Here is a 22,037-nt window from a genome sequence, read left to right as displayed (position 1 = left end):
GTAAATGTGATGAATTGTCATTTGTTTTTGGAGGTTTTTATTTATTTTTTTTCTTCAAACAACTTTAAATCCATGCTAAACTTAATTTGTCTTTTTATTATTATTATTAGTTTTATTTTTTTATTATTATTATTTATTTAAAAACCGTGGAGGCATTTCTAAAACAAATGGTGGTTTTTTGGTAATTCTCGTGACAAAACAAAAATTTTTCGAGCTCGTCGAGCTTAAATTTATTTTTAAAAAATATGAAAAATACCAAAAAAAAAAAAGAAAAAAATTGTTTTTCACCCCCTGGAAGTTGCTGAAAGCAGTTTTGAGGCAGAAATCTGAATTTGGGAAGCGTTGGATGGTTCTTTGCTTGGTGATTCAGATTTCAGGTGGCCTCAGAGAATATTCCAGAAGCTGAATTAAGTAGGAATGCTGAGAATTCCAAGGAATTTCCTTTCTGTAACTCCCCCTTGGCTAAGATGATGCTTCCAAGCAGCTTTTCCTTGGAAAAAACCACTTTAAAAATGAATTTTTTTTTTTTTTGTTGGTGGACGATGCTGCAGCTGCTCCTTAAATCCTTTCTGAGAGGGTGTGGATGTAGAGATATTTAATGTATTTCTATTTTAAAAAAGCAAAAGCTTCATGGTTTGTTATTTCCCATCCAGCAGATGAATTTGGAATTTTAGGGGGAGAGGATTAAACTGCTCGGGGGTGAAAAATAAAATTTTAGGGAAAAAAAACCAAAAAAAACCCAAAAACTGCAGCGCATGAACCGAGGGGAATATTTAAAAATAATTTTTAAAAAACCACACAAAAGTTGTATTTGTAGATTGTTATTAAAATGCAAATAACTGAATTTTCAACACTGGTTTGGAGTCAGCTTTCAGGGCATAATGTGATGAAAAGCTCAGCCTATGCCCCCCCTTTTAAAGGAAAATTATCAGCAGGAGAATTCAGGATGTGTAGAACAGGCACCGCAAAGCCCAAAAGGTAAAACCCTAAATGTCTGATTTTAATCCAGCACATTTCTCTTTTCCATAAACCTGTGACGTAAACTTCTTACCCAGCCGACCCTTCAGATGGTAATTTAATGTAAAAGGGGAAAAAAAAAACAACCCAAAAACCTGAAAAAGAAAAAAAAAGAAAATTATGTTTTAAATATAAACATTTAAACCAACCCACGTGGCATAAATTAGCAATAACTTTTAATAATGTGCCCTTGGCAGATGCACTGGGATGGAATGTGGGCCAAAAGGGATCTTTAAATATCCTGGATTTTTTTAAAGGATAAAAGATGTAAAATGAACATGAACCCAAGCTAGTCCTGCTACTGCCAAAACAAAAAAAGAAAAAAACCCAAATTCTGCTCAGTTGTTTGAAAATCTCAATTTTTAGCCCCCCCCCCAGAATTGCTGTTTCCTGTCAAATGTCCATAGCTCAGCTGAAGTTGCATGTTTTTCCTTCATGTGTAATTGCATGCAGGAATCTCTCTCTTTTTTTTTTTCCTTTTTCATTTGATTTTTAATTCTATTTTTTTTTTTGGTATCTCCTTGTGAGGATCCTCACAATTTTTTCCTTTGATTCGCAGGAATTTGGGGCCTTGACTCAACAGGGTGAGGAGGAGGAGGAGGAAGAAGAGCAGGGCCAGCGCCAGCTGGGTGAGTTTTGAGTTTTGGGGGGAATTTTTTTACAATCCCTTGTTGAGTTCCCAACGTGGGGGTGGCACCATCTGAGCTGCTAAATTCTGATTTTTTTTCCCCTTGGATCCACACCAAAAAAATCAAAGGGGAAGCTGCTTCCCTGAGGTCACAGCGTGGAGGAGGCTCCTGAGCTGAGTTTTTGGGGGGATTTTAAGGCGTTTTGGGATGCAGGAATTTCATGGGATCACGGGGAAATCTGGAAGGTTCTGTGCTTCCCAAACTTTGGGATTTTTTTTCCCCCCATGCTCAGGAGGCCACAATCCAGGAAAATTCCAGGCTGCAGAGCTTTCCTTGCCACTTCCCACCCCTTTCACTTCTCATCCTTCTCGTTCTTTTCTGGAATGGGATGTGGCTGCTGGGATTGGTTTTTATGGAATCCTGCCAGGGAATCTCCCTCTGTGATTTTTGGGGATTTAAAACCCTAAAAAATGGTGGTTTTTTGCTAATTCTCGTGCCAAAACAAAAAATTTTCGAGCTCATTGAGCTTTAAAAAATATGAAAAAGACCAAAAAAAAATTTGTTTTTCACCCCCTGGAAGTTGCTGAAAGCAGTTTTGAGCCAGAAATCTGAATTTGGGAAGCATTTGATGGTTCTTTGCTTGATGATTTACATCAATCTCACCCCATTCCCATGGGCAGGGATTCCTTCCCCTGTCCCAAATTGGCCTGGAATATTTTCAGGGATGGAGCAGAGAGGATGATTCCCTAAAAAATCTCTTTTCTGGATGATTTGGAGTGGTTGGGGTGTGATCACATCAGCAAGGACACAATTCCTTCATGCCCTTCCCTATGGGATTCCAAAATGCTGCCCCTGGAAATCTCCATAAATAAAAATCCACCTTGAAATTCTGGAAAAGCCCAAATCCAAGCTGAGCAAGGGACATAAAAGGAAAAATCTTAATTTTATAGGGGATTATAAAGCTCCCTCTTACCTCAGGAGCATCAGGAACAGGGAAATGACAATTTGTGGGAATGCTGCAGCAGGGAGCTCACGCTGAATTCCCTGAAAATTGAATTTCCCTCCTGCCAGGAGGGAAATGATAACAGGCCTGGATTTGTGGTTATCAAATCCATCTTCATTTCCAGTGGAATTGGAACATCAATTTTTTTTATGGCAATGCACCAATCTTTCCCATTTCTCTCCTAATAGGCCCAGCTTTTAGATCAAGTGGAAAAGATTTGATAGAGATCATCTCTTAGCAAGCAATTTATTCCCAAATGGATCTTGTGATGCTGCCTGTGGAGTTACCCAGCTCGTGCCTTGCTTTTTGTGGGATGCTGATGGGGAAAGGATGGAAATGTGAAAATATTGAAATAACTGGGCGTGCTGGGAGTGTTTTACAAACATCCCTTGGATCAGACAGCTCCTTCCCTCCCTCTCCCAGCACTTTTCCAGGCAGGATTTAACCCTGGAGGCTTGCCAGGGCTCATTTGAGATCCCAAAATAACCCCTCAGCTTCAGAAGCAGCCAAACATTCCGGGGTGAGGCAGGGATTTGGGAGGGATGGAGATTCCCGGGAGCCTGAGTCACCTCAGTTACCTGCAGAACCTTCCCTTTCCTGCTGCAATTCTGCTCCCAGATCCCAGGGATCTCCTCCTCTCCCCGTTTTCCCATCCACTTCTTGTTATTTGTAGGATTTTGGGCAAGATCCCAACCCAGAGAAAATCCCCTGTTGTTCTTGGCTCTGTTCACACCTCTGGGAGTGTTTCCCAATAAAATCCTGGTTTTGTCAGGCTGGGAACACCCCCCTGCTCCACGGCTCAGCATTCCCAGGTTGTTGTGGTGTTTGTGAGAGTCCTCAGGACGAGGTGAGAGATGAGAATTTGATTCCTTGTTCTCACAAGACTGATTTATTATTTTATGATATTATATTAAAGAATGCTATACTAAACTATACCAAAGAATACAGAAAGGATATTTACAGAGGGCTAAAAAGATAATAATAATCAGAAGGCTGATTTATTATTTTATGATATGATATGATATGATATAAGAAATTATATATTAAAATGATACTAAAGAAAAATAAAGGAGACATCAGAAAGCTAAACAAGAATGATAATAAAAACTCGTGACTGACCAGAGTCTGACACAGCTGGACTGAGATTGGTCATTAATTAAAAACAATTCACAACAAACAATTAAAGATGCACTTGTTGGTAAGCAACCTCCAGACCACATTCCAAGCAATCAGATAATTATTGTTTAAATTTCTTTTCTGAGGCTTCTCAGGAGAAAAATCCTGGCAAAGGGATTTTTTAGAACATTTCATGGTGGCACCCAGGCCTTTTCCCTGGGTGGGAGCAGCTCCTCCAGTGCAGCCCTGGGGTGTAAAACCCCAGCCTGGCCTTGCTCTGAGCTGGCCCAAACCCGGATTTTGTCTTTTGGGAGGAGTGAATCCAAGGAAAACGCTCCAGCTGGAATTCCAGAGGTGTCCCCAGCAGCTTTTCCTGGAAGGAGCCTCATCCCCCTGCCCCTTCCTTACCCCTGCTTTCCATTTTCTGTTTGCATTATTTCAATAAAGCCAGTGGCTCCGAGCTTCATTCGGTGGAATCATGGATTCAGGGAATGCTCCGGGGTGGGAGGGACCTTAAAGCTGCTCCAGTGCCGTGGCAGGGCCACTTCCACTATCCCAGCACTCCAGGGATGGGAATTTCACAGCTTTTCTGGGGTTTTTTTTATCTCCCAGCCTCGCTGAAAGCACGGTGGTTTGATCTTTTACCTCCAAAATTCCAGCTTGGATCAGCACAGCTGAATTCCCCTGTCCAGATCTGAACAAATCTGAATTTTAGATGAGAGCATCTGCCACGAGCGGAGCCAGGAAAAACAGCTGGAGTGTGCATTTTTACCTCCTTAATCCCTCCTGCTGCTATCCCAAAGAAAATTTGGGATCAGGGGGATTCCAGCAGCCTGGAGAGATCCTGGAGGAGGAGGAGGAGAGCAGGGAATGCTCCAGCTGGAGCTTCTGGGGAGGAAAATTTCTCAGGGAATTCCTCCCTCATGGATCAGGGAATTCCTCCATGGATCAGTGGGTTTCTCCCTCATGGATCAGAGAATTCCTCCCTCATGGATCAGGGAATTGCTTCTCCATGGATCAAGGAATTCCTCCCTCATGGATCAGAGAATTCCTCCCTCATGGATCAGGGAATTCTTTCTCCATGGATCAGGGAATTTCTCCCTCATGGATCAGGGAATTCCTCCATGGATCAGTGGGTTTCTCCCTCATGGATCAGAGAATTCCTCCCTCATGGATCAGGGAATTGCTTCTCCATGGATCAAGGAATTCCTCCCTCATGGATCAGGGAATTTCTCCCTCATGGATCAGGGAATTTTCTCCTCCATGGATCAGGGAATTCCTCCCTCATGGATCAGGGAATTTCTCCCTCATGGATCAAGGAATTGCTCCTCCATGGATCAAGGAATTCCTCCCTCATGGATCAGGGAATTTCTCCCTCAGGGATCAAGGAATTTCTCCTCCATGGATCAGAGAATTTCTCCTCCATGGATCAGAGAATTTCTCCCTCATGGATCAGGGAATTTCTCCCTCATGGATCAGGGAATTCCTCCATGGATCAGGGAATTCCTCCTGCATGGATCAGGGAATTCCTCCTCCATGGTTAAGGATATTTCTCCTCTGTGGATCAGGGAATTTTTCCTCCATGGATCAGCCTCCAGCACCTCGGATGAGCCGTGGGTGGTGAGGAGGAGGAATTCCTGCAGGCTGGGCAGTGTCCAGGAGGCTCCCAGCTGCCATGGAGATGTTTTCCCCTCATTTTTCCCCTCAGGAATCTCCCTGGTGTGAGCACAGCTCAGCTGAGCCCTCCATATGTTTCCATGGGAATGTTTTTCCACGCTCCTTTTGCTCCTTTTGCCAAGAGGGAGCTGATTCCAGAGGATCAGTTCAAGCTCTGTTTCCTGTGAGTGGAAAATGGGAATCTGCCAGGTTTTTTTTTTTTGGGGAAGTGTTGGAGAACACCAGAGCCTCCCTTGGATCCTGGGAACTCCCCTGGATCTCCAGCTGCCTGTTGGAAAACTGAAATATAAACTGTTTCCTGATGGAGGTGTTCATTTTACTGCTGAATTTGGAATTTTACCACCGATTTTGGACCAAAAAAGGTTCATCCATCACGTTCCAGATACATTTTTTGGCCTGACTGGGTTTTTTGGGATGTCTTGGTACCTTTAGAGGATTTTCTTAAACATCAGTTCTGGCCACTCCTGATTTTTGATGCTTTTGCACAGTCCCAGAACCAATTTAAGTTGGAAAAGCCCTCCAAGCTCTGTGACCAGTTGCTCCTTGGACACCTCCAGGGCTGAGCACTCCAAACCAGCCAAAAAAATAAACACCAAAAATCCAGCAAATTTTGTCTTTGTGCAAGTCCGTTCATTCCAGGACCGATTTTCCTTCACCCTAGGCAGGGCTGCCTCTCATCTTTGTGTAACCATCAGTGCTGAAGCACCAACCCCACAAATCCGAACAAATAATTGGTGAAAAAAAACCCCAAAATTGCAGAGATGCTGAAACCCCTCCAGGAGCGGAGGCGGAGCCGCGCAGGTGCCAGGGATTACTCATCCCCTGCCATAACGGGCTGCCGGGACAGCTGGCGGCTGCGATTGCCGCCGTTCCCAGCGGTGACACCGGGAGGTGACACCGGGAGGTGACACCGCGCTGCCCCGATGGGCGTGGCCCGATGGGCGTGGCCACACATAAAAGGGGCGTGGCTTTCTGCGCGTTCTCTCCCCGCACCAGCTTGTCCCACGCCGGCCGCCGTCGCGCCCCGCCCGCCATATTGTGCCCGGCGCAGGCGGAGCGGCGGCCGGCGATGGGTGAGGGAGGCCGGGCCGGGGGTAGCGCGGCCTGGGGGGCGAACGGGCGGAACGGGCTGGGGGGGGAACCCGCCCGGCAGCCGGCGGGGAGCGGCCCGGGCGGCGGGCGGAGCGCGGGAGAGCCCCGCGGTTCGCCCCGCCCCGCCGCGGGGAGGGGGGCGGCTCCCGCGCCGCGGCCTCGCCCGGAGCCCCTCAGAGCCCCGCGGGCTCGGGGAGCGCTCACGGAGCCCTCACGGAGCCTTCCGTGGCGCTCTCGGGCGGGTCCTCAGTAGCCCGGTGGGGTTTTCAGAGCCGCTGAGAGTCCCGGTGCGCCCTCAGAGCGCCAGGGGCCCTCTCAGCTTTTGTGCAGCCCCAGAAATTTCTCCCTCAGAGCTCCACCAGTGCTCTCCTCAGAGCCCCCAGATTTCTCCCTCACAGCTCCCCCAGTGCTCTCCTCAGAGCCCCCAGATTTCTCCCTCACAGCTCCTGTGGCTCCCAGTGTTCTCCTGCAGCCTCACCTGTGCCCCCAAATTTCTCCCTCACAGCTCCTGGGGTCCCCTGTGGTCCCTGCTGCTCCCCCAGACCCCAAATTTTACCCCCAAATTTCCCTTTACAGCCCCTCACATTTCCAGTTTCTCCCCTGGAACCTCGTGGCTCCTTTCTGGACCCCAAATCCCCCCCCTCACTGTTTGCTCTCACAGCTTCCACCGCTCCTCCAGAACCTCCCAAAAACTTTCCACTGCTCCCAGAGCTCCCCAAAACCATCCCAGCATCTCCTAAAATCACCAGCTCCAGCTCCAGGATGGGGATTTTGGAGAAATCCCGAGCTCAGCTTTAAAACATCAGCTTTAAAACTCCCTTGGGGTCGGTTTCTAAACCTCCAGCGCACATTTTGTGGCTCCAGATGCGAATTCCAAAGCTGGAAATGATCCACCAGGAGAAGGAATGTGCCTGAATTCCCCTCACAGCTCAGATTTCACTTGGAAATGGGGATTTTTTTTTTTTTATGGCTGCTGTGGATTCTCCTGAGGTTAACAGGATCCTGAGGAAGTTTGAAAAAGCTTGGGATGAGTTTTGTGTGTGGCAAACAAGCACTGGAAAAGCTGAATTTGGGCTCACCCCAAATTGACCTCAGTGCCATCAAAACATAAATCAACAAATACCCAAAAAATGTGTCGTTTCTTCCCATCCTAAAGAGCCAAAAATAAAATAACAATTTTTAAAAGGTGTAACTTTTCGTTCCAACACAAAATCATACCAAAATATCCCAAATTTCTGAATTTTTGGGGCCAGTTGTTGAGCATTTCTTGAGAAAACAGGGATGACACCACAGGGATGCAGAATGAATTCCTTGTAAAGTGATGAATTCTCAACCCCTCCTTGAGGTTGCATCCTTGACTTGGAGAAATGTGGGAGACAGAGGGAAAAAATAGGTGGAGAAATTGGGATTATCCTGGAGCAACGAGCTCCAAAAATTAAATTTGGAGAAATTTCGATTATCTTGGAGTGACAAGCTGTAAAAATTAAATTTGGAGAAATTTCGATTATCTTGGAGCAATGAGCTCCGAAAATTGAATTTGGAGAAATTTGGATTATCTTGGAGCAATGAGCTTCAAAAATTGAATTTGGAGAAATTTGGATTATCTTGGAGCAATGAGCTTCAAAAATTGAATTTGGAGAAATTTGGGTTATCTTGAAGCAATGAGCTCCAAAAATTAAATTTGGAGAAATTGGGATTATCCTGGAGCAATGAGCTCCAAAAATTAAATTTGGAGAAATTTCTATTATCTTGGAGCAGTGAGCTCCAAAAGTTAAATTTGGAGAAATTTGGATTATCCTGGAGCAATGAGCTTCAAAATTTGAATTTTGAGAAATTTGGGTTATCTTAGAGCAATGAGCTCCAAAAATTAAATTTGGAGAAATTGGGATTATCCTGGTGACAGCGCTCCTTAAGAAATGCTAATTAATACATGCTAATTATTATGGAAAACAGGGATGACACCACAGGGAATTCCTTGTAAAGTGATGAATTCCAGCACCTCAGCAAGGCTGGAGCTCCCTGAGGTTGAGCTGGAGAAGTGTGGGAGACAGAGGAAAAAACAGGTGGAGAAATTGGGATTATCCTGAAGCGACGAGCTCCAAAAATCAAATCTGGAGAAATTGGGATTGACGGGGTGGTGACAGCGAGGCTCCGTAAGAAACGCTGATGAATCCCTGCTAATCAAGCCCCTCTCCATGTGTCCCTGCAGTGGTGGGGGCTGAGCCCAGCCCGCAGTGAGCAGCCAGGACCCCCCTCAGTCCCGGGCATGGCCGGGGGACGCCGGGGTCCCAACAGGAGCTCCTACTGCCGGAACCCGCTGTGCGAGCCCGGGGCCGCGGGCGCTGCCGGCCACTCCTCGGGCTCCTCGGTCACCGGCGTGCGCTCCCGCACCAGGTACGGCACGGCTGGGGCTGGCAGGGGGCTGCAGCTTGGTGTTACAGCTCGTCCTGTTCTCTGACCTTAAAGCTCGTCCCATTCCATGGTCTTAAAGCTCATCCCATTCCCTGACCTTAAAGCTCATCCCATTCGCTGACCTTAAAGCTTGTCCTGTTCTCTGATCTTAAAGCTCATCCCATTCTCTGACCATCCCGGTCCTTGTTCTTAAAGCTCGTCCCGTTCTCTGACCTTAAAAGCTTGTCCCAACCTTAAAGCTCATCCTGTTCCTTGACCTTAAAACTCATCCCATTCCCTGATCTTAAAGCTTGTCCCATTTCCCAGCTTTAAAGCTTATCTCATTCTCTGGCCTTAAAGCTCGTCCTATTCCCTGACCTTAAAGCTCATCCCATTCCCTGTTCTTAAAGCTCATCCCATTCTCTGACCTTAAAGCTCGTCCTATTCCTTGAGCTTCAAGCTCATCCCATTCCCTGTTCTTAAAGCTCATCCTCTTCCCCAGCCATAAAACTCATCCCATTCTCTGACCTTAAAGCTCGTCCTATTCCTTGAGCTTCAAGCTCATCCCATTCCCTGTTCTTAAAGCTCATCCCCTTCCCCAGCCATAAAACTCATCCCATTCTCTGACCTTAAAGCTCATCCCATTCCCTGATCCTAAAGCTCATCCCATTATCCAACCTTGAAGCTCATCCCATTCCTCAGTCTTAAAGCTCACCCCATTCTCTGAGCGAGAATCAATCTCAGAGCTGTGGAGGGGAGCTGGAGGACATTCCCCTCCTCACCCCTGGGTCTGAACAATTTAATATCAAATGTCCTGGGTCCAGATATTCCTTTGTGTGGGCAAATCCCTGCTCACATCTGCCTGAGATTTGTGATTTATGCCAACCACTGATAACTTGAGTTTCCCCATCAATCTCAGAGCTGTGAGGGGAGCTGGAGGACATTGCCCTGCTCACTTTTGGCTCCCCCTGGCAGGAGTGGCTCGGGGACAGGCCTGTCCAGCCCCCCTCTGGCAGCTCAGACCGTGGTCCCCCTGCGGCACTGCAAGATCCCCGAGCTGCCCGTGGAGAGGAGCGTCCTGTTCGAGCTGCAGCTCTTCTTCTGCCACCTCGTCGCCCTCTTCGTCCACTACATCAACATCTACAAGACAGTGTGGTGGTACCCACCCTCCCACCCTCCTTCTCACACCTCCCTGGTAAGCACCAAAGGGCAGCTGAAGCTCCCAGGCTGTCTCTTGAGTCACTAAATCTAAAGTTTTAGAGATAATGTTTGATAAAAACTTCATCTGACCTTTCAGGGTTGCTCCTGCCACTCCCCATTTCCCACATTTTGGGTTCTGGCTGCCTGCTTGGCATTCTCTTGGAAGAGAGATTCTCCAAAGAGAATAATTTGGGACTATTTGTGTGTTGGATGTGGGTTCCTGGTGCTGATGGAAATGAAGTAATTTTGGTTTTGTCCCCACAGAACTTTCACCTCATTGACTTCAACGTGCTGACGGTGACAACCATCGTCCTGGCACGGCGCCTCATCGGCGCTGTCGTCAAGGAGGTAAAGTCAGAGATTTGTAAAGCTCTGGGTCCCTTTTGCCATTCCAAAACCCTCCATCCTCCCCTAAAAACCTCTGTGCTGTTCCTAAATCAGAATCCCAGGCGAGGTTTCCAGTGGGAGGAGCAGAGAGCAGAACTGAGCTCCCCAGACCTGCTGGGTCTGTCTCTGAATTTCTGTCTCAGCCAGACTGTAGTGGCTGATTCCCTCCTTCCTTTTGGCTCTTTTCCTGCTCTCTCCATCACTCCAGCTTTCCCCAGGGAAGAGCCAGGGATGCCCACTGTGGAATCATGCCATTGTGAGCAGTGCCAGGAGAGTGTGCTGGGCACTGGTGACTTCCAGACCTTACCTGGAATCTCTCCTCACTCCCTGAGCAACGAAGCCCAGATTCCAGAGGTTTTGGGGAGCCCAGATTCCACAGAAACCCTCCAGACCTTACCTGGAATCTCTCCTCACTCCCTGAGCAATGAAGCCCAGATTCCAGAGGTTTTGGGGTGCCCAGATTCCACAGAAACCCTCCAGACCTTACCTGGAATCTCTCCCCCCCCCTGAGCAAAACCCGGTTGCCCCAAATTCCACAGAAACCCTCCCTGTCCTGGTGTCAGCTGGGCACTGCCATTTCCTTCTGAGCTATGATTTTACACAGTATTTTCTCCTTTAAGAAGAGGGAGTGCCCAGCTGTGCCCAGCTGTGCCCTGTGTCCCACAGGCTTCCCAGAGTGGCAAAGTGTCCCTGCCACGCTCCATCTTCCTGGTGCTCACTCGCTTCGCCGTGCTCACGGGCACGGGCTGGAGTTTGTGTCGCTCCATCATCCACCTCTTCAGGACCTACTCCTTCCTCAACCTCCTGTTCCTGTGCTACCCGTGAGTATCCTTGCTTCAGGGATGGGAGATCCACCCCAAATCCAGGGGAGGGCTCCCTGCAGCTCTGTGGGGTTCTGAGCTGGGAGTCTCCAAGGCTTGGAGCAGCCTGGGCTTGTCCATGGACACAGAGTTTATCCTGCACCTCTCCCTCCTGCTGTGTCACATTCCGTGGTGGCAGGACACATCTGTGACACTCACCCCCCTTTCAGCTTGATGTCAGCATTCATTATTACTCGTTAAAAGGGTTGTGTGCTTTTCCCATGGCGCTCACAAAACTCAGGGCTTTGTTTTCTCTTTGTTCCTGGGCTCCTCTGCCAGGTGAAGGGATTCAAACAGCTCCTGGCTTTTGTTACCTATCAAAAGGAAATGTTTGAAGTGGAAATGGCTTCCTCCTCCCTGGTAGATGCAGGAGGAAACATCCAGAGATTTGCTGCAGGAGGAGACATTTGCTGCAGGGGGAAATATCTACAGGGATTTGCTGCCTGTGTTTGAGCTCAGAGCTCTTTTTGGGAGTTTCCCTTTGGAATGATGGAATCCCAGACCAGTTTGGGATCATTCAGCAGTGGCAGGGACACTTTCCACTATCCCAGGTTGCTCCAAACCTTGAACTCATCCAGCTCAGAACCCCACAGGGATTGGGGATGGGATCCCAGTGGGATGGGATGCAGCTCCTGAGCTCTGTGCTATCCAGAACCCCACAGGGGATTTGGGATGGGATCCCAGTGGGATGGGATGCAGCTCCTGAGCTCTGTGCTATCCAGAACCCCACAGGGGAATTTGGGATGGTGATCCCAGTGGGATGGGATGCAGCTCCTGAGCTCTGTGCTATCCAGAACCCCACAGGGATTGGGGATGGTGATCCCAGTGGGATGGGATGCAGCTCCTGAGCTCTGTGCTTTCCAGAACACCACAGGGGAATTGGGGATGGTGATCCCAGTACTCTGTGCCTTTCCAGGTTTGGGATGTACATCCCCTTCCTCCAGCTGAACTGTGACTTTCGGAAGGCCGGGCTCTTCACCCAGGTGACCAACATTGGCCCCAGGGACACGGGGGAGGTGACAGCCCGGGGCAGGGACTACCTGACAGTGCTCAAGGAGACCTGGAAGCAGCACACGAGGCAGATGTACGGCATGGAGGCCATGCCCAGCCACGCCTGCTGCCTGTCCCCGGACCTGATCCGCAACGAGGTGGAGTTCCTGAAGATGGACTTCAACTGGCGCATGAAGGAGGTGCTGGTGAGCTCCATGCTCAGTGCCTACTACGTGGCCTTCGTGCCTGTGTGGTTTGTCAAGGTGAGGCCTGGCTGGGAGGTGGCACTGGGGCACAGTGAGGGGCCACAGTCCTTGTTTGTGGTGATGGTGGCACAATGAGGGAGGACAGTCCTTCCCTGTGGTCATTGTGGCACAATGAGAGGCCACAGTCCTTGTTTGTGGTGATGGTGGCACAATGAGGGAACTTCCCTGTGGTATTGTGGCAAAAAGCCACAGTTGTTTGTGTGTGGTGGCACAATGAGGGGTCACAGTCCTTGTTTGTGGTGATTGAATCCTGAATGTCTGGTGGTGAACGGGGTGAGGCTGTCCCTGTGCCCTCAGGGGCTGGTGCTCCATCAGCTGAGCATCAGGAGCTGCCTCCCTGGTTTTGGTGGTGCTGGCACAAATATTTTGCAGGAATTCTCCATCCCCCATCCCACGTGGGTTCCTTTGCAGGCAGGATCAACAGCTCCACACAGAGCCCTCGTTTTACCTGCCTGCCTGAGTGCTTTGTGTGGTGATACCTTGGGCAGGTGAGGCTGTCCAAAGTGTCCCACAGTGTCCAAACACTGTCCCCCCTTGCTGTCCCCCCCTCAGAACACTCAGTACTACGACAAACGCTGGTCCTGTGAGCTCTTCCTGCTGGTTTCCATCAGCACCTCGGTGATCCTCATGCAGTACCTGCTCCCTGCACGCTACTGTGACCTGCTGCACAAAGCTGCAGCACACCTGGGCTGCTGGCAGAAGGTGGATCCAGCCCTCTGCTCCAACGTGCTGCAGCATCAGTAAGGAATTCTCTTTTGCTGGGTGGGTGGGTGGGGAGCTCAGCCTTAAATAAACCAGGGAAAAGTGAGGGCAGAGTTGTTGGCTGACACATCCAGCAGCACAAACACTCTGGGCACTGTCCCTGCCAGGCAGAGCTGATTTTTGGCAAGGTGCCTGCTGCTCCTGGCCACAGCTACCTGCAGGTTGTCACTGCCGTGGTGACAATTCCAAACTGGGAGCACAATTCCCATTCTCCTCACTGCTGCTGGGGAGGCAGCAGAGCCCCATGCACGTGGGATGGAGGCATCTCTTGGTCCCTTGCAGGTGGGATTAAGGAATTTCTTGGTCCCTTGCAGGTGGGGTTAAGGAATTCCTTGGTCCCTTGCAGGTGGGATTAAGGAATTCCTTGGTCACTTGCAGGTGGGATTAAGGAATTCCTTGGTCCCTTGCAGGTGGGGTTAAGGAATTCCTTGGTCCCTTGCAGGTGGGATTAAGGAATTTCTTGGTCCCTTGCAGGTGGGGTTAAGGAATTCCTTGGTCCCTTGCAGGTGGGATTAAGGAATTCCTTGGTCACTTGCAGGTGGGATTGAGGAATTTCTTGGCCACTTGCAGGTGGGATTAAGGAATTTCTTGTCCCCTGCAGATGGGATTAAAGAATCTCTTGCTCCCTTCAGATGGGACTAAAGTATCTCTTGTCCCCTGCAGGTGGGGTTAAGGCATCTCTTGTTCCCTGCAGGTGGACTGAGGAGTGCATGTGGCCTCAGGGGGTGCTGGTGAAGCACAGCAAGAACGTCTACAAGGCCGTGGGCCACTACAACGTGGCCGTGCCCTCGGACGTCTCGCACTTCCGATTCCACGTAAGCTCCCCTGTCCCTCCTAGCAGCAGGGATAGCCCAGCAGGATCCTGCTCCTTCCTGGTGGCCTGGACACCTCAGGCTGGTGGAGCTGGGGGGTTCAGTGCCCAGGGTGGGATCTCAGCCCCGTGCCACGAGGGTGGCTCCATCCAGAGCCAGAGGAATCCTCACCCAAAGCTTTCACCTCCCGCCCGGCGTCTCACCCCACTCTCCCACAGTTCTTTTTCAGCAAACCACTGCGAATCCTCAACATCCTGATCCTGCTGGAAGGAGCTGTCATCTTCTACCAGCTCTACTCGCTGATTTCCTCGGAGAAGTGGCACCAGACGATCTCCCTGGCTCTGATCCTTTTCAGCAATTACTACGCCTTCTTCAAGCTGCTGCGGGACCGCCTGGTGCTGGGCAAAGCCTACTCCTATGCTGCCAGCAGGGACTCAGAGCAGAAGTTAAATTAAAACAATTGCACTGATGCTCTCAGCCTATTACAGAACAAACAAAAACGAGAAACCCTCAGAGCTTTGTATTTTTGTTACCACTGCTTTTTTTTTTTGTCGTTTTCTTTGATAACTGATGTAATTAAAAGGAAAAAAAACATATTTTTTTACTCCCAACAAGTTGTTTGTGTGTTTGTTGTTTGGGTCCGCCTCCAACTGTTTGCTGCTGTTTGGGTGTGAGGAGGGGTTTTTTTTATGGTGCTGAGGTTTGACAGGTGTGGAGAGGGAGGAGGAAGGTGAGAGTTACAGGTGTGTTAAACCTCCCAGATGGGTTCCTTTAGGAGGGGGTGAACCCTCATCCCATCCTTTTGGGGGTCCCCAGGAGCTCCTGTGCCCCCTCCCCATGCTCTGTGTAGGGAAAGGCGATGTCATTTCTCAGAAATGTTTATTTTCAAATCGCTGAGCCCCAGCTGCTGCAGCTCCCTGCTCTGAGGGGTCCCCTGTGGGTGTGGGGACCCGGGGGGAGCTGAGGGGGTTTGGGGACCCCCAGCTGCCCCTTTTGCTCCTTTACCCGCGGCTCGGGCGTTCTTCCCAGGCTCCTCCTGCCCAACCTGCCCGTCAGGGCCGGGGGAGGAGGAGGAGGAGGAGGAGGAGGAGGGGCGGAAGAGAGGAGGAAGAGGAGGAGGGGGATGAGGATGAGGATGAAGGGACGCCGCGCATCCCCGAGAGCCCCGGCTCGGGGACCGTCCCGCTGCCGCGAGCAGCGGCCGCTGAGGGGGGTCCGGGTTCCTCCTGCCCGCGGGAGGGTCCCGAGGGGTCCCAAAAGGGGTCCCGGGGTGTCCTAAAGGGGCTCGGGGGGTCCTAAAGGGGCTCGGGGGGTCCTAAAGGGGGCTCGGGGGGGTCCCGGCTCCGGCCTTTGTTCCGGCGGGGCCACGCGGCCGCCAGGGGGCGCCAGGCGCGCGCGCTCCCGGTCCCGGTCCCGGTCCTGGTCCTGATCCCCATCCTGACTCTGATCCCGATTCCCATCCCAGTTCCGGTCCCGATTCCCATCCCGATCCTGATCCGGTCCCGGTGCTGGTCCCGGTCCCGCCCCCGACACCGCTCCCGATTCAGCCCCGACCACGCCGGGGGAATTTTTGTCGCTTAAAGCGGAGATCAAGCACCGGAGCGGGTCCGGGGAAACCGGGACCGGGAGCAGAACCGGGACCGGGATCGGGATCAGGACAGGACCGGGGCCGGTAGCAGCATCATTCGTGACGCTGGGGAGGGGAAAGGGGGTGTCGGTGCCCGGCAGAGCCCCGAGGGACGGCGGAGACACGGCGGGGACAGGGCGGCACCAAAGGCGACCGGAGCGGAGCCGCCGCCGTTTCTGAGCGCTGCCGTCAGCGGGCAAAGGGCGAGGAGGAGGAAGGAGCAGCGGGAATAGCGAAGGCTGGAGGGGAGCCAGACGCGGGCGAGCCCGTGGGATTGCGCCTTCCCTCACCCCCACCGGGACCGGCACCGAGCGGGACCCCCATTCCCGGGGGCACCGGGGGGCTCCGCTGCTTGGAGCGGCTTCGGGAACCCCCCGAGTCCCCCCGGCAGATCCTGCGGGTTTGGGGGCACAGAGCGGCCCCCCCGCCTGTCCCCGTTTCCCGTGTGACCCCACGAGGACCGAGCCCGGTGTCCGGCCGGGATTTCCACCCCGGCGATGTCGGGGCCCCGGCCCCCGGCCCGGCACGGCGGGAGGAAACGGCCGTGTCCAGCCTTTCCCGAGGATGAGGATTTCCTTCCTCCCATTGAGCGGGGACCCTGGGGTCAGCACGCAGCCGTGGGGCACAGGACAGGACGGGGGGCCGGCTGGGAATTGGGGGGCAGAGCCCCCCGACACAACCCTGGGGGCATCTCCCTTATTCCCTCTGCCTGGCCGCGACCCCAAGAATGAAGGAGCTGGATTTGGGGCGGGGGGGCACAGGATGGAGACACGCAGCCATTTCCTCCTCTCCTTCCCTTTTTCCCACCCCGAGAGCGCTGCGGATATCTCGGGGGCTGGACACGGGGATTCTTGGCTTTCCCAGAAACGCCGCTCCCGCAGCCGGGCAGAGCTGTCACCGCCTCATTTCCCGTGAACCGGGGCTTTCCCAGCGCGGGGATGATGTCCCGGGGGGGGGAACCCGCTGGGAATTCCCCCGGCAGCACCACGGAGGGGGCTCCGCTTGGGGGCTCAGCTGCCGTGGTCACGCCGGGGGTCCCGGGCTGCTCCCCCCGGGGGGGTCCCGGGCTCCATCTGCCGCTCCCCGCGGCCGCTAATCCCGGGATTAGCAGCCAGATGCCAGGAGCCGGTTTGCCGCAGGTAGCGAGGATCCCTGGGGAGGAGCTGGTGACATCAAAGCGCAGGAATTGCGGCCAATCCCACCCGAGCCTGGGGTCCCCCGGCCAGCAGGGAGGTGACATCTGCCAGGACCCATCCTGGGGTGTCCCCAAGCACAGAACCCCAGGACAACGGCCGCGCTGGAGCAAAATTCCCGGCAGAAATTCCCTCCAAAAAGGGAAAGCTTCACCCTCCTGCTGCCCGCCGGGAATCCCCTCCCGCTTCCCAGCGGATGCAGCTGATGGGAAGTGCTTGTTTTCCCCTAAAAGCTCATCCCAGCGTTCCTGCGAGGCCGCGGCTCCCACCCTTATCCCAGTTCCTGGGACCTCCGAGCAGCCAATTCCTGCCCGGTCGCAGCCCAGCCGGGCACAGATGGACGATTGCTGGATCCTGGAGTTCTGGGTGATCCTGGGTTGCTGCACCCCGCATTTCTGGGGGATCCTGCAGCTCAACCCCCTCACTGGGGACCTCCCAGCTCCTCCTCGTCCATCCCAAACCCCCCGCCCATCCCTGGCTGCTTCACTGCCAAATCCAGCATCCAGCAGCTCCCGATGTGGACAAGAAGGTGGGAAGGGACAGGAACATCCCCCAGAACCAAAGGTGACCCCACCTGAGCTGTGCCACCCTGTACCCAGAGACCGGCAGCTTTAATTCCTCCCTAATAAAGATTTTTTAGATTAATAAAGCCAAATCCCCAAAGTGCCTAATTAGGGAATCATTTACTCACACTGCACCAGGTTTGGGGTGAGACCAAGGGGAAAAAGCATCAGGGAGAGAAAAATATCCCAGAGCTGATCCTGTCAGCATGCCCCTGGCTGGGGGACCCCTGAGCACCCCCCAGAGCCGCGGGGTCGCCTTGGGACACCCAAATTTTGGAGCTGCTGCACCGAGCCGGGCTGGCCACAACACCCCCAAAACCTGGGCAGACCACGGCCCCGTCCTGCTGTAATTACAAACCCTTAATTAGCATCCGCGCATCCTCATTAACTATTACACCCACGTCCTCATTTCCTCGCTCAAACGAGCCCGCGGTGGGGACCCGGGAGCGGGAGGGGACTCCCCGGCCTCTCCCATCACCAGAGGCCACCAAACCCGTGCAGGGCAGCGGGGACAGCGCCAGGGGCTCCCGCGGGGACCAGATGGCGACTCCGAGGCGGGGGCCAGATGGACCCTCCGGCCCGTGGTCCCCCCTCCGCTTCCGCTGCCATTTTCCCCGGCTGGAAATAGCGAACAGCTCCGCTCCCGAGCCGGCAGGAGCGGGGACGGCGGCTCCAGCTCCCGTGCTCAGGGCTGGGGACACCGCGGGGACGTCCTGGGCATTGGGGGACACCGCGGGGACATCCTGGACATGAGGACACGGCCCTCGGGGCGGTTTGAGCTGAATATTGCCGCTGATCTGAGCTGGAGGTGCTGAAAGGCGGCGAATGGAGGCTCTGGAGGGCGTTTTTGGGGCCATTTCCCAAAAGTTGTGGAGAAAAGGGGGGGGCAGTGTCAGGAATGTCGCCAACCCCCCAGGTGGGTGCCCGCCTCTGTGGTGGCCCCATCCCAGGCTGAGCCCCAAAAGTCCTCACAGAACTCCAAAGGGACATAAGAACCCCCCAAAGCCACCCAAAGCCACCCAAAGCCACCCAAAGCCCAGGAGGTTCCAGTCCTTGGTCAGACCCCAGCCGGGCACCCCGCGAGTGGCAGCGCCACCTCCACGGCCACCAAAGGGCCGTCCCAAGGGTTCTGTTCCCCACTTTTGGGATCTCCCACGAGGCTGCGAGTCCCGAGGTGTGGCCGGCACGCCGGGACCCCAGCCCACGAAGGGCGTTTGCAGCCGGGAACGGGCGAGTTTCGCTCCCACCGCGGGGACAACGTGCACCGGGACAGCTCCTGGCCGGGGCCAGGCTTCCTCCCGCCGCCTCCAGCCTTTCCTCCGCTCTTCCTCCGCTTTTCCGCCGAGCCCGGAGCCGGGGCTGCCTTCCTGCCCCGGCCCCGCTTCCTGCCCGCCGGCGCTGCCTCCTCCGCGCTCAGCATTCCCGGCTTTTCCATCCTTCCCGAGCTCCACACAGGGGGACCCGGCCTCGATGGGTGTCCCCAGCCTCTGTCCCAGGTCCCCAGAGCTCCACGTGGGACCCGTCCCCGTCCCGGGGCTCCCCGGTCCACCCACAGCTTCCCCCCAGCTCAGCGGGGAAAGCTCGGAACGGAGCGGATCTGCCCCGGGGCTCGCCCCAGAGAGCGGCAATTCCCGATCCCAATCACTTTCGGGGCTCTCCCGCTGCCCCAGTTTCTGCTCCCCGCTCGGGAATGGCTCGCAGGGCGCTGGGAACGAGCGGGAGCTTTTCCCGGAGCATCCCCACCCCGTCAGAGCGCAGATTTTGGGGAGCTGAGAGCCCCGGGGCTGCTCCGGCTCGGGGGTGCCGCTGAGGGCGGGACATTCCCACGCCGAGCCCCAGGGTGTCCCCCCCAAACCGGTGGCACGGGGGGGACGCGGTGACAAAAGCGGCGACTCAGCCGCGGTGCCAGCGGCAGGACGGGACCTGCGCGGGGCCCCCACGAACAGGGAAGTGAAAATTTTTCCTTTCCCTTCCTCCCGCCGAGCTGCGTGTCCCCGCCTTGGGGCGACCTTCCCCTGCGCTGCAGCGTCCCCTCCCCGCCGCTCCTCCCGGCTCCGCCCGAGCGCTGGGCGGGTCCCTTATGTCCCTTCCGAGCTGATGCCAGATTTGCTCGTTCTGCCGCTGCCCGGGGCCGGGCGCCTTCCCCCGAGGGTTCAGCTCTCCGTGTGTCCCAGCGCCCCTCCGGGGCCGGCCCCAGCCGGGTTCTCCCCCCGGGGCCGGGGCCGGGAGGGTTCAGCGCCCTGTGGGTGTCGGGAGCGGCTGCTCCAGCCAGGAATAAGTGGATTAGGAGCCAATCTCGTTATCGCTGCTGGCAGCCTCGCAAGGGGGCAGTGACGGGGACAGGGCTGGGGGGGACAGCGGTGCCCGGTGCCCGGCGCGGGGGGGACGCGCTGATAGCCGGGCTCGGCCGCCTGCGGCTCCCAGGGATGCTCATCCGGGCTCTAATGACTAATTAGTCAGTGTCAATTTATGTTAATTAGCCATGGGGGGCGGGGGGAGGAGACACGGCTGGCTCTGCCACCGGGCTGGGGGTGTCAGGGCAGGAGCGCGGAGCTCCCCGAGCTCAGTCAGGGCTGAGACCCCGCAGGAAGCCCCAGGGATTTCCAAAACGCCCTGGAAACCCCCGCGCTGCGATTTCCTCATTCATTTCTCAGCCCGTTCGGGTGACGGCAGCAGCAACCCGGCGGCCAGGCTGGGAATTTCGCCGGGAAAAGGATGGGAAACACGGATCCGGCTGAGGATGGAGCAGCTCCGTTGTTTACTCAATCCAGCTTGCGCTGCTCTCGGTCCCTGGGCTCGTTTCTCCTTCTCCAGACAGGGCTGTGACCGCAGAAACAAAGGCAAAACTTTAATCCTGTAAATCCTCCTCTCTTCCCAGCGATGGCCGCGGGTGTCTGTCCCTCTCCGAGGGGGCGCTGGGGTCGGACCCCGCCCCGGGCGCTGCCCGGGGGCCGCTCCGCCGCAGCCGGAACAGCTAAAAATATCCGCGCGTCTTCACGGAGGTGTTGCAGCCGCAATCAGCCATGCAAACGAGACCGAAATTCAATCAGCCGCATGCGACAGGAGCTGTTAACCCTTGCCAGCCCGGGGATGTGTCCTGGGGGGGGACACGGGGTGCTGGGAGCGCGGGGAGAGGGCTCTGTGTCCCCCCCCCCACCCCCGGCTCGCTGCCATCTGCTCCGGGTGTGTTCGAGGCGAGCAGCCGAGAAACGAGGTCAGGGCTGGGATGGCAGCGCCGGGGCGAGGCTGTGCCCGCCTGCCAGCGCCGTGCCACCCTCGGCTGGCACCGAGGAGCGGGGATGGCTCTTTGGGGATGTCCCTGGAGCTTCCTGCTGGCATTCCGGGGGGATTTCGCTCCGCCACGGCGTGCCCGCGCCCTGCTGCCAGCGGCAGCCAAATTCAATTCAAACCCCGCCAGCCGCGGGGAAAAACCTCACCCCAAAATGTTGCTGAGAATTTGGGCAGCCAGAGCATCGCACCCCCTCTCAACCTCCTTTCCTTCCCTGAGGGGCTCCCCCGTGCCCGCCCCGGTGCCCACCCGAGCCCCCGCCCCGGTGCGTGTGCCAGCCCCCGCGGCAGCCGCCTGCATTTCATGCATTTTTAAGGAGAAGAAGGTTAGTGGGTCACTCCAGCGCCGCAGGCTTTTCTCCAGCTGAGCCGCCGCGCTGCCAAACGCGGCCGGGCTGGCGGCGCGGGGGCTGGGCGGGCCGGGGGGGGCCGGGCAGGTGGGCAGCACGGTGGGCACGGCCACCCCCGGTGTCCCCGTGGTGTCCCCAGCGCGGGCAGGAGCGGGATCCCGCCAGGCACGGGATGAGGAGCCGGTTCCCTGTTGTGGGGAGGGGTCTCTGCAGCCCTCCCCGTGGTGCTGGGGGGGCTGAGGGGGGCGGCACCCCGAGGTTCAGAGTCCCGGAGAGGAAAAACGGCCGCGGTTCAAAGGGAATGAGGAGCCGAAGCGCGGCCGCGCCAAAACAAACAGCGGCGGCTTTGGTGGCACCCGCGGGCCCCCCCCGCGCCCTGCCCGCTCCTCCCGGGGCTCGGAACCCCCCCGGAACCCCGGGATGGGGGCAAACCCCCTGTGGGCGGCTGCGGAGCTGGGGGGACACGGAGAGGGGACAAGGAAGGTTTGGGGTGCGGACAGATGCGGGGTGGAGGGAGGCCCGAGGGAACATAAATGTGGGGTGAGACCAGAGCTGGGGAAAGGCAGATGGGGGATGAACTCAGACCTGGGAGAAGCCAGATGTGTGGGGGATCCTGATGTGGGGGGACCCCAGATGTGGGGTGAATCTGGACACGTTAAAAAAAAACCAGATGTGGGGCAAATCCAGACCCGGGCGAGCCCAAACCTGGGAAAAGCCAGACCCGGGTAAAACCAGATGTGGGTGAATCCAGCAATGGGTGAATTCCCGATAAAAGCCGGATCCAGATGTGTGCAAATCCAGATGTGGGGTGACC

General features: G+C 55.0%; 1 protein-coding gene across 1 annotated transcript; it reads left to right on the top strand.

The window, feature by feature from the left end:
* The first annotated feature begins 6,474 nt into the window (after positions 1-6,474).
* TMEM39B (transmembrane protein 39B) lies at positions 6,475-14,813 on the top strand. Its single transcript, XM_030964552.1, has 9 exons — positions 6,475-6,515; positions 8,744-8,928; positions 9,901-10,120; positions 10,390-10,473; positions 11,179-11,333; positions 12,289-12,625; positions 13,181-13,368; positions 14,085-14,205; positions 14,421-14,813. The coding sequence occupies exons 2-9, from the start codon at positions 8,801-8,803 to the stop codon at positions 14,655-14,657; spliced, it is 1,470 nt and encodes a 489-aa protein (XP_030820412.1). The 5' UTR covers positions 6,475-6,515; positions 8,744-8,800; the 3' UTR covers positions 14,658-14,813.
* The last annotated feature ends 7,224 nt before the right edge of the window (positions 14,814-22,037 follow it).

This window comes from Camarhynchus parvulus, chromosome 23 (assembly GCF_901933205.1).
Source record: "Camarhynchus parvulus chromosome 23, STF_HiC, whole genome shotgun sequence".
Lineage (NCBI taxonomy): Eukaryota > Metazoa > Chordata > Aves > Passeriformes > Thraupidae > Camarhynchus > Camarhynchus parvulus.
The sequence above is the reverse complement of the archived record's forward strand: the minus strand, read 5'-3'. Positions and strand labels throughout refer to the sequence as shown.

Excerpts from the sequence above, each read along its gene's own strand:
- TMEM39B (XM_030964552.1), top strand. The coding sequence starts at position 8,801 with ATGGCCGGGGGACGCCGGGGTCCCAACAGGAGCTCCTACTGCCGGAAC. Across the intron at positions 10,121-10,389 it reads CTCCTTCTCACACCTCCCTG|AACTTTCACCTCATTGACTT; the intron begins GTAAGCACCAAA and ends TTGTCCCCACAG. Across the intron at positions 10,474-11,178 it reads TCGGCGCTGTCGTCAAGGAG|GCTTCCCAGAGTGGCAAAGT; the intron begins GTAAAGTCAGAG and ends TGTGTCCCACAG.